Source organism: Glycine soja, chromosome 17 (assembly GCF_004193775.1).
Source record: "Glycine soja cultivar W05 chromosome 17, ASM419377v2, whole genome shotgun sequence".
In the NCBI taxonomy this organism is placed as follows: domain Eukaryota; kingdom Viridiplantae; phylum Streptophyta; class Magnoliopsida; order Fabales; family Fabaceae; genus Glycine; species Glycine soja.
In genome coordinates, this window is record NC_041018.1 from 32,096,589 (window position 1) to 32,110,241 (window position 13,653).

Sequence of the window (13,653 nt, forward strand, 5' to 3'; positions counted from 1 at the left end):
GTAACTATGTGGTTCAACTTTAGTGTCACGCGAAGCATGGTTGAGTTTGGTGGCAAGAAATTCGAGAAATTTCTGAAACTTAGAGTAAAGTAAGCAAAATTAGAGAAGGAAATGAAATGCTTTGATGGAAGAATCACAAACTTGTTCTAGGTTTTTTTCATGTTTTGGACGTGGACATGAAAAACATAGGTTCTTTCTAATTTAGCAAAAATTATTTTCACTCATATTTAATCTTTTGTCTTGTTTAATCTTCTCCACTTTTTTTTTAGTTTTTGCTAGAGATGTTGAAATTGTTTGAACCGAGCATTTCGATTTGAATCTATTTGCCTAGTACTTTATATTTTGTTTAAATCTGGGCAATTTTAGCCATGGATCATGGTATGATATAGACTTAGCCCATAAAAGTCACAATGGTTAAAATTTCATTGAATTTGGGTCTTGTTTATAACCCCCTTCTCACATCAATTTGTCAGTGAAAAAATGAGGCACAACCTTTAAATTTTGAAAATGAATCAAGGCCTTTTTAGCTTAATCTAATCATAATGATTAAACATGGATTTATCATGCACAAAGCGTGTACAAAATAAGACTTTCAACGAGCTTGCACCTTAATTTGTTTGAATCAAATTAATTTTGTGATTTTTAACAAATTTCTACTACGAATAATTTTTTTAAAGTATCTTCCTATCATTTATCTAATAATAGTAATTAAAAAAAGTAATTGCAGTAACCAACAAAACGGAGGGAAAGAAAAAAATTTCTAATCTTTTATCTTTTTTAATTTATTCTTTTATAATTAACACATATGATTAAAAAAAATAGTTGATGAAACAAATGAGGGAAGGAGTCAAGCTTGTCCTTTTGGGCTTTCACTAGGGGTGGAAATGAGTGAGCCAAACTTGAATTGAGTTGAACACATAAGGCTTGAGTTTGACTAATTATCTCTAATAGGCTTAACTTTGTCATACATAAAAGTCTAGCTTGGCGAGTCTAATTAAAAGCTTGCTTAAAGACGTCTTTGATCAATTAATTATTTTAAAATCTAGTGAAATACTAACTAAAAAAAAGAAACTTATAAAATTTAATATGAGTAATGTACAAATCCAAAAATAATTGATAAACAAAATCATATTGAATTCAAGTAGTTAAAATACAAAGAATATAAAAAAAATGAAAAAAAGAGAGCATAATATTAAAAAATACATACAAAGACAAGGAATGACTTTAATCAGGATGGGTAAGACTATTTGGTGTAGATACAAAACTTAGAGAAAGAAAATGAATTAAGAAAGTCAGAATGCAAAGGGACGTGTGCAGAGGTGAAATACTTATAGGTTACAATACAACTTAAAAGTACTTTTATTTTCTATTTATTATTTTATAAGAATCTGAAGAATTTTAAAAGTTTTTTATTTAATAATGATATTTATTATTATTATTATTATTACTTAAATAGACCAGTTTGTCAAGTTTAACAAACTATTTTTTATAATTTGGGTTTTACCTTTTTATCTAAAAAAAACTTTTTTAAAAGTTTGAGATTGACCTTTATAGTAAACAAGTCTAGCGAAACTAAATCTTAAATAGACCGAGTTAAAGACTCTTGACAAATTGTTCGATTTATTTCCATTCCTAGCTATCACAGCAATGTCCACACCACTGTCCCAATCTCACAATTTTAACCAAAAATAAATCAAGATCTCCACTTCATTTTAGCTTTAAATGTGTAAATTAAATTGCGTGGAATTTAGACAGTAGTTATTTCACACACAAAAGTATTCTATTTTTCTTGGGTTATATATATCCTACGGCTGTCGCTCAACTTTGTTAACATCATTCTATATGATTATTACTAGTCTAAATAAATTTTATTTATGAAGAAAATTAAATACAAATTTGTTTCGTTAAATTGATTATTTACGTGTAAATATAATAAGATTTTATATCATTGTGTTAATTTTACATATTAAATAAAAGTACTAAATTAACTATATATAAAGAAATTAATAATTTTTTATGTGACAAAGCTATATTTTTTTACGGTTGGTAACAAAGTTATATTAAAAAATAGACAATAATTATACACCAGCCTGTCCTTCCATGATCTTATAAAAAAAATCATAATATTTTAAATTTATAAGTTGAGTTGAATTTAGATATATTGTTTAGTTGGGATGGAGCTACATTAGCTTTAAGGGGATATGCTTTCAATTTCTTTTAGTTTTCGTTATTTTATGTACAATTTTTTTATTTATAAGACAAGCTTTATTAAATTTTTATTTATTTTGTATGTGAAATTCTTTGTTTATAACCGTTTTACATATATTACAGTATGATTTACAGGTTTTTTCAAGTTGTATTAATATTAGTCTAATTAAAATTAGTTTTCTAAATTAAGAAAACCTATTTCAAAATGAGAAATTTGTATTCAAAAATATTCACAAAATAGTTTAATTTACTTTCTTTTTAGCTAGCATTATATTACATATAAATTTTCCTTATATGTAATTCAATATATTAAATGATTATAAGAATTCTGGACTTATAAATGATTAATTGTATATATGATATAGTTGTGCATTATTATGATAAGTTGTAACATTAATAATTGACACAAGTGATAATGATTTATATTTTTGTTTTTTAATTAAGTGGTCCAAGATTCAAATTCTGATTGACCTTTGAGTATGAAATAAATTATATTAGAAAAAGAATATCTATTTTATGTGCAAAGATTAATGGGGCTTCAAAACTATAACTACTAGTACCAAAGGAAAAAAATGATATTTTATACTCATTAACTTCTTCACAGCCCATTTTCTTTGTTTTTGTTTGTACCCACCAATCCAATATTAATTAATAGCACTACATTTTCTCTCACAAATGACCCATAATCAAACCCCCCCACACCCACTTGGTCCCCACCCCCCCACCCCCCCCCCCCCCCCCCCCCTCTCCTCCTCTCATTTGGATATTGTTTAATCCTTTGGTCGCCCCCCTCAAGTCATGTTCCTCCCTCCTGTTTTGACCCAAAACTCTTTCTTTTTTTCCTTCCTCCCTATACCCCTATAGGTTTGTTGTTTGTCACTTTGATTGTATAATTAGCTTAGCTCTCTTTTTCAACTAAGTGGTGTGATGATAGCCATGGATGGACACCAACCACAACCATCATCAGAAACATTAGCATCAGAAAATGGGAGAGAATCAGAGGACTATGGAGAAGAAGGGAGAGAAAAGGGTCCTCATCCTCTTGCTCAAGCTGGAACTGGCTCTTTCCCTGGAGGCTTCATTGGGAAACATAGGTTGCAAGCAGCCATAACCAACCTCAATAACCAAATTAGTATTTTGCAGGTCAACTCAACTCATCATGTCTCTTCTTTGTGTCAATTTGGTGATCCATCTTATTTTGTTCAATTTATATGCACAATTTTTTTTCTCTTCATCTTAATTCTCCTAGAAGAAGAATTTGATAAATGAACTATGATGAGCAGGAAGAATTGGAAAAAGTTGAAACAATTGGTGAATCCTCCACCGTTTGCAAGGAGTAAGCAAAGCCAACATATAAGACTATGATATTATTATTCTTTCTTATGGTTCTTCAAACCTTAGAGTTTAATTATTGTTCATAATCTAAATTGAATTGCTCCATCCATTTTGTGCTCTTGCAGTTTAATTTCAAGCGTTGAATCCATTCCAGATCCTCTCCTTCCATTGTAAGAAATTAATCCTCTTGATGTTCATGATATTAATTTTAAGGGTCCAATGTTGCGTTGTATGTGTTTTTTAATGTACTAGTAAAGAAAGTAAATAATATATTATAATCCAAAAGGTAAAAAAAGAAAAGATATTTGAACAAAAATGATTAATGTATTAGAGTTAAGGTTAAGGTAAAATGTTTGTTTGCAGCACCAAAAGTTCAGTTGATGCTGGTTGGGATCGATGGTTCGGAGGTGCCCACCACTCTCGAAATCACAAACGTTGGATTTAGATATTTTGTTTTTTATTTATATATATTTTTTGGTTACTATGAACAAATAATTTAAAATTTACCTGTTAGTGATGGAAACAAAAGAGGATATTCTAATGTACTACAGTGATAAATGAATTACATGTTCTTTCAGTTTTTAATGATTCACTTTTCTTTCCAGAAAAAGAAAAGCATGATGATTATAAATGAATCGAAATTCCTTCTTTAGTTTTTTTATTATTTTGTTTGATACTTCTGTTTTGTTTTCCAGCACTTTTTGTTTCTTATTTTGCCATATTTGTGTTATAACAACGACTAGATACCTTTTGCGCTATTTTTAACTCGATTAATTAGGGAGAAGAATAAACATTATTTTCTTAATTATTATGTATTATCTAAGTTTCGTATCAATGACAATGGACAAAATCAAAACAATTGTATAGAATCTTAAGAGGGTGAGGACCTGACACATTTAATATCGCTCTTTGTTTTTTTTTTTTTACTTCATTTTTATTTTTTATTTATTTTATTCTGTCTAGATATATCTTGTATGATACGGGTTATATCATTTAAACAAAATTTTCCAACAAGTAAATGGTGAATTCATTTTATGAGGATTATAAATTTAATAAAGATTTAATTAAGTTTTTTACTCTGAACTTTTCATTTTCTTGTTTAGTGTTTCGTTTAGAATATTTTTTTTTTAAAATAAGTTATTTATGAATCATTTTTTATTATTAAATATTCCCTCAAGTATTTGAGACTGAAGTACTGAACGAGAAAATCATGACATTTAGAGGGAATCAAATGAAATGTTATAAAAAGATCATGTAATAAAAAAGAGAAAATAGGTTATGAAACGATAGTATATTTTACAATAATTAGTTGTTAGTGCAAAATTGTTTTGCAAGAAGGTCATGAATCACCATTAAACTCAAAGAAAAATATATTTTATTAGCGTGAAATTTTTTTAAAGGAGAACTAAATTAAAATATCCTAAAGTTTTAGGAACTAAATACTTGATTAAAATATCATAAAAAATCATAACATATTCATGTCCTCCAACCTTTTCTCTTTATTTTATAATTTATTAGACACCTTTAGTTATCATTTAAGATAGAGTAAATTATATGGACTCCCTTCAGTTTCACTTATTACATTTGATATTCTTATATTTTGTCCCACTATAAAAAAAATCTCTTAGTTTACTCTCTTGTAACAAGATACTCCTTCTCTCCCCTCACACCCTATGTGTTTTCTATAAATTACGCCTGTTATTCCTATGTTAATTTTTTGTTTTTGATTTTAATCCCTGTTGTATAGAACTAGTGCAGCCATAGAATTCCCACCAAAGTCTCACTGGTTGCCATTGTTTGAATTTTCAATTGCTGAGTATCCTCCTAGTAACTTGAAATGCCCCAACATAAAGTCTCTAGGACATGAACCCAAAAACAATTGGCCTTGCTACACCAACTTTCCATGTCCAACGGGAAAACCATATGGATGAAATCCATAACTTGTTCTGGCTTTGAGTAATGACCACCAACCTTTAACTGCATGTATCCAATAAGGTTAAATATAAATCCTTAGGGATTTTCTTCCTAAGGGTTGGCAATCCAACAATGAGAGAAAAATAAAAAAAATACCCTTATATATAGTCTCATATGAATTGACAATCCAAATGAGTCTATACAGATTGACAAATCCATATAGGATATACATAAGGATAATATTGAAATTATAAAAAATCTATATGTTAGTAGTAAAAGACCGACTAATTCCTCTACGTATCACCATTTTCCATTTTTTCAAATTTAATATTCCTCCCTTTGGGAATGTTGTGCTTTCCTTCGTCTTTGTGCTTCAGCTTTCTGCTGCTTCTCTATTTTTCCAACCATTTACCGGCTCTTTTAAATTTCAAAATTTGAAAAAACCACTCATTACACGCTTCAACTCTGCTTCTCCTTTTCTTCCGCCCAAGAGGCCTCTTCCTCTTCCCCTTGTAATCAGCTTTTTAAATTTTAAATTTCAAATTTCTACCAGACAACATTTCCTTTAACCAAGTGTTTCCTCTTTCTTCTAGGCCTTTTACTCTTTCTTCTTCTTTATCTTTCCTTTAAACAAAATCGAGTTGTACTACCCGCTCCGTTCAAAGTTATTTTTGAGTTGTAGTGCCCGCTTCGTTCCGAGCTCCATCGTCGTCGAATTCTTGCCACTCCGATCCCACTGGCACAGATCCTTCCTCATTTGCTGCGATTCCTCTTGCCGCAGATCCAGTTCCGGCAACTCTCACAGCAACAACAACAACAACGATTATCTCAAAGCTTCTCTCCTTCTCTTAGGTGATTCACTCTCACGTCAATTCTCTCCTAATTGTAGGTGTTTGACACCACTTATTTGGAAAAATAATCTGCTTTTTGCCAACTTCCATAAAGAACTTTTGATAACAAGAACATTATTGAACAAGCTGCAGTAAGAGATGTTCAGGAGGTTTGTGTCTATGAACGTAATTTTCAGGAGGTTTAATTATTAATAATATCTATTTTTTTATTTGTTTAATATTGGATCATTTTTTTTGTTTCTGGAATTCTGTGTTAATTTTTTTCATATTGGGTCTATATTTTTTTCTGCTCCTCTAATGATTGAGGCATGTTTCTATTCTCTTTCCTGCTTATTGTCATAAAAAACAAAAATAGGAAAATAATTAGAATGCAAAAAATATTGGTTCATTGCTTATCATTTTCTATTTTGTTCATTGTTCCTTGGCAATGCTTACTATTGGTAATATCTTTTTTGTTATTAATAAATCTCATAATGGTAACCTTTGAGCTATTAGTTATTCATATTTCCTGAAATTTAATGTCTTTGATTGGTCATCAAGTATAGCAAGAAAAAGACAAAACAATTATGAGAATTTTCATTTGATACTCCAAGTGCGACAAATGTTGTCCTAAGGTTCGTTCTTATTTAGCTTTCTTAAACGCTTAATTTTTTTCTGTAGCAATTCAATTAAATTTTTTTGTGATTTGTAAAAAATAAATAATAATAATAATAACAAGACAAGGCTATCGAGATGTTTCTTGTGAGGAACATTGTTGAAAAGATTGTAGTCAGATGTTCAAGAGGCTTGTGTCTATGAACGCAATTTTCAAGAGTTTAATTATTAATTGTTAGAACAAAGGAGAATGTGGATGAAAGTTTGAAAAAAAGAAAGAAAAAAAAAGAAGAAAAAAAGGTTTCAAGTCCCACATCGCTCAGGATAAACAGTTGAATAGTGTTTCACTCCCTATATATATAGAGCTCCTTTCTTCATTTTTCTTGGCCCCAGTTGAGAAGCATTTCCTCAACTTTTCTTTCTCCCTCTCATATTTCAGCCGATGCATTTCCGGCAAACTTCTCCCTCTTCCTTTCTGTCGCTCTAAAAATTTCGGTTGGCTATAAGAGTGACTTTTTAAGTCATATATAAGAGCGACTTTTTAAGTCATAATTTCGGTTGGCTATAAGAGTGACTTTTTAAGTCATATTTTCGGTTGGCAATAATAGTGACTTTTCAAGTCATACTTTTCGGTTGGCTATTAGAGTGACTTTTCAAGTTATATTTTTGGGTGGCTTTAGAGTGACTTTTCAAGTCATACAAGAGGGTGTAATTCTAGAAAAGGTTCCCTCAGTGCAGTGGGAATCTTATACAGTGATCTGAGCTGTTTTATCTTGGGGACTTCGTGGTTGATAGTCTGCTTGCACATTTTTTTGCAGTGCCACGAAACATCTTAAAGAAAGTGACATTGTCCGCGACTCAGTCAGTAATTTTTTCGGTTTGCCATAAACTATTGTTACAACAATTTTAAGACAATTTCGGCTCTGCTATGGTTACTGTAGATATTACTGGCTCAAACAACAATGACCTCAACAAACCTTTTAGGTTTGAAGGGTATCATTTCAAACGTTGGCAACAAAAGATGATGTTTTCTTTAACTATGAGAAAAGTTGCCTATGTTTTGAACACTGATATTCCAGTGATGCCTAAAGATGCTTTGAAGGAAGTGAAGGATAAAATGACTATGGACTTAGCTCTTTGGAATGAAAATGATTACCTATGCAAGAATTTCATTCTGAATGGGTTAGCTGATGATCTCTATGATTATAGCCCATATAAGTCTGCCAAATTAGTTTGGCTGGCTCTGGAAGAGAAGTATGATACTGAGGAAGCTGGGACTAAAAAGTATGTTGTTAGCCGCTATCTCAAGTATCAAATGACTGATGATAAATCAGTAGAGTCTCAATCCCATGAGATACAGAAAATTGCTCAAGAGTCATACATAGCTGTGATAACTGAAATCAATATGATTGGAGGATCAGATGGATGGTGGGTAGACACTAGCACCTCCCGCTATGTCTGCTATGACCGTGCTATGTTTAAAACATACACGAATAAGAAAGTGTTGTTGGGTGATTCCCACACCTCTACGGTTATTGGAACTAGAGATGTTGAACTGAAGTTTACCTCTGAAAAGACTTTGATTCTCAAAGATGTGATGCATACTCCAGAGATGAGAAAGAATCTGGTTTCTGATTTTCTTTTAAATTAAGGAATAGTGGGGGTACTTCATCCAATTATCTTCTTGCTATTAGTAGTGAAAATCTTGCACAACCAGAATCAGATATAGAGCCTCGAAGAGGTAAGAGAGCAAGAATTGCTAAAGAGTATGGGCCCGATTATACGACCTATACATTAGAGGAGGATCCATCAAACCTCCAAGAAGCTTTGTCTTCTTTGGATGCTGACTTGTGGCAAGAAGCCATTAATAATGAGATGGATTCTTTAGAATCTAACAAGACCTGACATTTAGTAGACTTGCCTCCTGGTTGCAAACCAATTAGATGTGAAATCATTGTTGTGTAACAACTTTGATATGAAAGACCTCGGAGAAGCAAGTGTAATCCTTGGTATTAAGATTACTAGGTCAAAAGAGGAAATTTCTCTGGATCAATCTCACTACATTGAGAAGATCTTAAAGAAATATGATTACTTTGACTGTAAACCTGGTAGTACACCGTATGATCCAAGTGTAAAACTGTTTAAGAACACTGGTGAAGGTATACGACAAATTGAGTACACAAGTATCATTGGCAGCCATAGGTATGCCACTGATTGTACTAGATCCGACATAGCCTATGTTGTGGGATTATTATGCAGGTTTACCAGTAGACCTAGTATGGAGCATTGGCACGCTATTGAAAGGGTAATGAGGTATCTTAAAAGAACCATAAACCTTGGATTACATTATAAAAGGTTTCCTGATGTACTTGAAGGATACAGCGATGCAGATTGGAACACTCTTTCAGATGATTCCAAAGCAACCAGCAGCTATATATTTAGCATAGCTGGTGGGGATGTTTCTTGGAAGTCAAAGAAACAGACTATCTTAGCTCAGTCCACTATGGAATTTGAGATGATAGCACTAGCAACTGCTAGTGAGGAAACAAGTTGGTTGAGAAGCTTACTTGCAGAGATTCCGTTATGGGAAAGACCGATATCAGCTGTGTTGATCCATTGCGATAGTACCGCGGCTATTGAAAAAAAATTGAGAACCGTTATTACAATGGTAAGAAATGACAGATACGTCGTAAGCACAACACTGTTAGAGGATTACTCTCAACAGGAGTTGTTAGAGTGGATCACGTACGCACTGATGATAATTTAGCAGATCCTTTGACGAAAGGATTAGCTAGAGAGAAAGTCCATTACACTTCTAAAAGAATGGGACTATTGCCTTTACTGTGATGATCATTCATGATGGTAACCCGACCTAAATGACTGGAGATCCCAAGAACTAGGTTCAATGGGTAATAACAAGTTATGAAGTGATATGAGATGAACATGCTGTTATAAGTGAAAGCAGCATGATTCCTGAAGTAACAAGAGGATGAGTTATGAAAAAAAAAATTCGTAATTCTTAATGAGATCTATACTCTATGTTGAGTGGAGTACCTAGGCTACAGGAGTACTCTTGATAGACTCACCTATGTGAATGTTGAAGTGGGGGCCGCTTCATATGAAATTTTGGGCAAAAATTTCTAGAGCGTTCACTATACCGGGATAGACGTGCATGGCCTTTAACACACGGGCTTTATAGAATACACCTATGAAAAGGTTGTGTGTGGTTTGATGTCGGAGATAGAGTTCAAGACTTCGAGTCACTCTAGTAAAATCTGAATCTTACTCACTATGCAAAGGTTCAAGTTGTATGACACCTTTGTTTATGCACAATTTTATGAAATCCTCAAAAATCTTCTTTTCAAATTTCAAGTGGGGGATTGTTAGAACAAAGGAGAATGTGGATGAAAGTTTGAAAAAAAGAAAGAAAAAAAAAAGATGAAAAAAAGGTTTCAAGTCCCACATCGCTCAGGATAAACACTTGAATAGTGTTTCAATCCCTATATATATAGAGCTCCTTTCTTCATTTTTCTTGGCCCCAATTGAGAAGCATTTCCTCAACTTTTCTTTCTCCCTCTCATATTTCAGTCGATGCATTTCCGGCAAACTTCTCCCTCTTTCTTTCTGTTGCTCTAAAAATTTCGGTTGGCTATAAGAGTGACTTTTTAAGTCATATTTTCGGTTGACTATAAGAGTGACTTTTTAAGTCATAATTTCGGTTGACTATAAGAGCGACTTTTTAAGTCATAATTTCGGTTGGTTATAAGAGTGACTTTTTAAGTCATATTTTCGGTTGGCTATAATAGTGACTTTTCAAGTCATACTTTTCGGTTGACTATTAGAGTGACTTTTCAAGTCATATTTTTGGGTGACTTTAGAGTGACTTTTCAAGTCATACAAAAGGGTGTAATTCTAGAAAAGGTTCCCTCAGTGCAGTGGGAATCTTATACAATGATCTGGGCTGTTTTATCCTGGGGACTTTGTGGTTGATAGTCTGCTTGCACATTTTTTGGCAGTGCCACGAAACGTCTTAAAGAAAGCGACATTGTTCGCGACTCAATCAGTAATTTTTTCAGTTTGCCATAAACTATTGTTACAACATTAATAGTATCTAATTTTTTTATTTGTTTAATATTGGATCATTCATTGTTTCTGGAATTCTGTTTGATTTTTTTTCATATTGAAACTATGTCGTTTATGCTCCTATAGTGACTGAGACATGTTTCTCTTCTCTTTCTTGCTTATTGTCATAAAAAAAAATAGGGAAATAATCAGAATGCAAAAAATATTGGTTCATTGCTTATCATTTTCTATTTTGTTCATTGTTCCTTGGAAATGCTCACTCTTGGTAATATCTTTTCTCTGTTATTAATAAATCTCGGAATGGGAACCTTTGAGCTATTAGTTATTCATATTTCCTTAAATTTAATGTCTTTGATTGGCCATCAAGTATAGCAAGAAAGAGACAAAGTGATTATGAGAATTTTTATTTGATGCTCCAAGTGCGACAAATAAATGTTGTCTTAAGGTTCGTTCTTATTTCACTTTCTTAAACGTTCAATTTTTTTCTGTAACAATTCAATTAGAGTTTTTGTGATTTGTAAATAAATAGTAATAATAATAATAATACAAGGCTCTCAAATTTTGAAGGAATAATATTTTATTTTTCTCATAAGAATTATGAGGTCATTGGACCTATATGTACATGAGTTTGGTGGCTATTTTAGGAAATATGGAAACTAATTCTAGGGAGACAAATCCCTATAATTATGGGATTTATTCTAAATACATAATCCTAGTATTAATAGTCATATATAACTGTGATAGAGAATAAAAATACAATCAGGGATAAAATATAAACTTTCCTAAAATACACACTAAGTAACACGATTTTGACACTCCCCCTCAAGCTGGTGAGTAAATGTTCTCCATTCCCAGCTTGGATATAATTCTTTCAAAGTTAATACAGTTTAGCCCCTTGGTGAGTATATATGCAAGTTGATTTTGAGTGGACACATATGGAGTGCAAATCAAGACATTGTCTAGCTTTTCTTTGATAAAATGTCTATCCACCTCAATATGTTTGGTTCCATCATGTTGCACTGGATTGTGGGCTATACTAATTTCAGATTTATTGCCACAATATAACCTCATAGGTTCATCCCACCTTATCTTCAAGACTTCCAATATAATCTTCAGCCATAGAAGTTCACATATTCCTTGGGTCATTGCTCGAAATTCTGCTTCAGCACTTGATCTAGCTACTACACTTTGTTTTTTGCTCTTCCAAGTCACCAAGTTTCCATCAAGGAAAGTGCAGTATCCAGTAGTTGATCTCCTATCCACAACTGACCTAGCATAATCTGCATTCGTATATGCTTCAAAACTTACACTCTTGTTTCGTTTGAACAAAATCCTTTTTCCTGGAGTCCTTTTTAAATATTGAACAATTCTAAGGGCAGCTTGTAAATGTGCTTCCTTTGGTTGGTGCATAAATTTACTGACTAAGCTTACAGCAAAAAATGTCTGGCCTAGTATGGGATAAGTAAATAAGTCTGCCCACAACTCTCTGATACATTTCCAATTCCACAAAAATATCCTCCTCTGCACTTCCTAACTTGATGTTTGGATCAACTGGAGTACTTGCTGGTCTGCAAGCTATTTTTCCTGTTTCTTTAAGCAAGTTAGTGATGTATTTTTGTTGAGATATGAAGATTCCTTTCTTAGAATGAGCTACTTCAATTCCCAAAAAATATTTAAGTCTCCCTAATGTCTTAATCTCAAATTCTGTGGCAAGGCATTAACTTAACTCTTGTTGCTCCCTTTTGTCATCCCCAGTTACTATAATATCATCTACATATTCCAATAATATTGTTACTTCCCATGAAACTGAATGTTTGATAAATAAAGTGTGATCACCTTGGCTTTGTTTGTAGCCCAAACTTGTCATAACTTTGGTGAATCTTCCAAAACCATGCTCTCGGGGATTGTTTCAGCCCATATAGAGCCTTTTTTAGCTTGCAAACAGTTCCAGTAGCAACTTGTCCATCATAACCAGGGGGTAACTCCATGTATATTTGTTCTTCAAGATCTCCATGTAGGAATGCATTCTTCACATCAAACTCTTGCAGGTTCCAATCATGGTTTGCTGCTAATGACAATATTACTCTGACCGTGTTCATCTTAGCAACTGGGGCAAATGTTTCCAAGTAATCCACTCCATATGCCTGAGTGAATCCTTTGGCCACTAACCTTGCCTTGTAACGTTCAATGGTCCCATCAACTCGATACTTTATGGTGTATACCCATTTGCACCCAACTAGTTTTTTTCCAATTGGCAAAGTGGCAAGTTCCCAGGTCTTGTTCTTGTTTAATGCCTCCATTTCCACATCCATGGCTTGTTTCCATTTCCTGTCAGATAATGCTTCAGATACAGAAGAAGGTGTAGGTGAGTGTTTAGGTTTGTGAGAAAGATTTTATGAGTAGGAGAAAATTTTTTAAAGGATAGAAAATTTGATAGAGAATAAAGTGGTTGTTGGGTGCATGTTCTAGTTCATTTTCTAAGGGCAATGGGAAGGTCAAGGTTTTAGTTCACTTGTACTTCTGAAATTTCAGCAACAAACTCATTAGAATTATTTATAGGATTAGAAGATGTTACCTCATGTAATGATGGTGGATCAGATTCTTGGACATGGATAGAATCTGGAATAGCTTTTTCTCTCCTTGAATATACCAGATTTTTCCCAAATTT

General features: G+C 32.7%; 1 protein-coding gene across 1 annotated transcript; it reads left to right on the forward strand.

Annotated features, from left to right (window-relative positions):
- Window positions 1–2,959: 2,959 nt before the first annotated feature.
- Window positions 2,960–4,204, forward strand: LOC114392573 (guanine nucleotide-binding protein subunit gamma 2-like). Its single transcript, XM_028353757.1, has 4 exons — window positions 2,960–3,351; window positions 3,492–3,544; window positions 3,669–3,713; window positions 3,907–4,204. Exons 1-4 carry the CDS (start codon window positions 3,136–3,138, stop codon window positions 3,986–3,988), a joined length of 396 nt encoding a protein of 131 aa, XP_028209558.1. The 5' UTR covers window positions 2,960–3,135; the 3' UTR covers window positions 3,989–4,204.
- The last annotated feature ends 9,449 nt before the right edge of the window (window positions 4,205–13,653 follow it).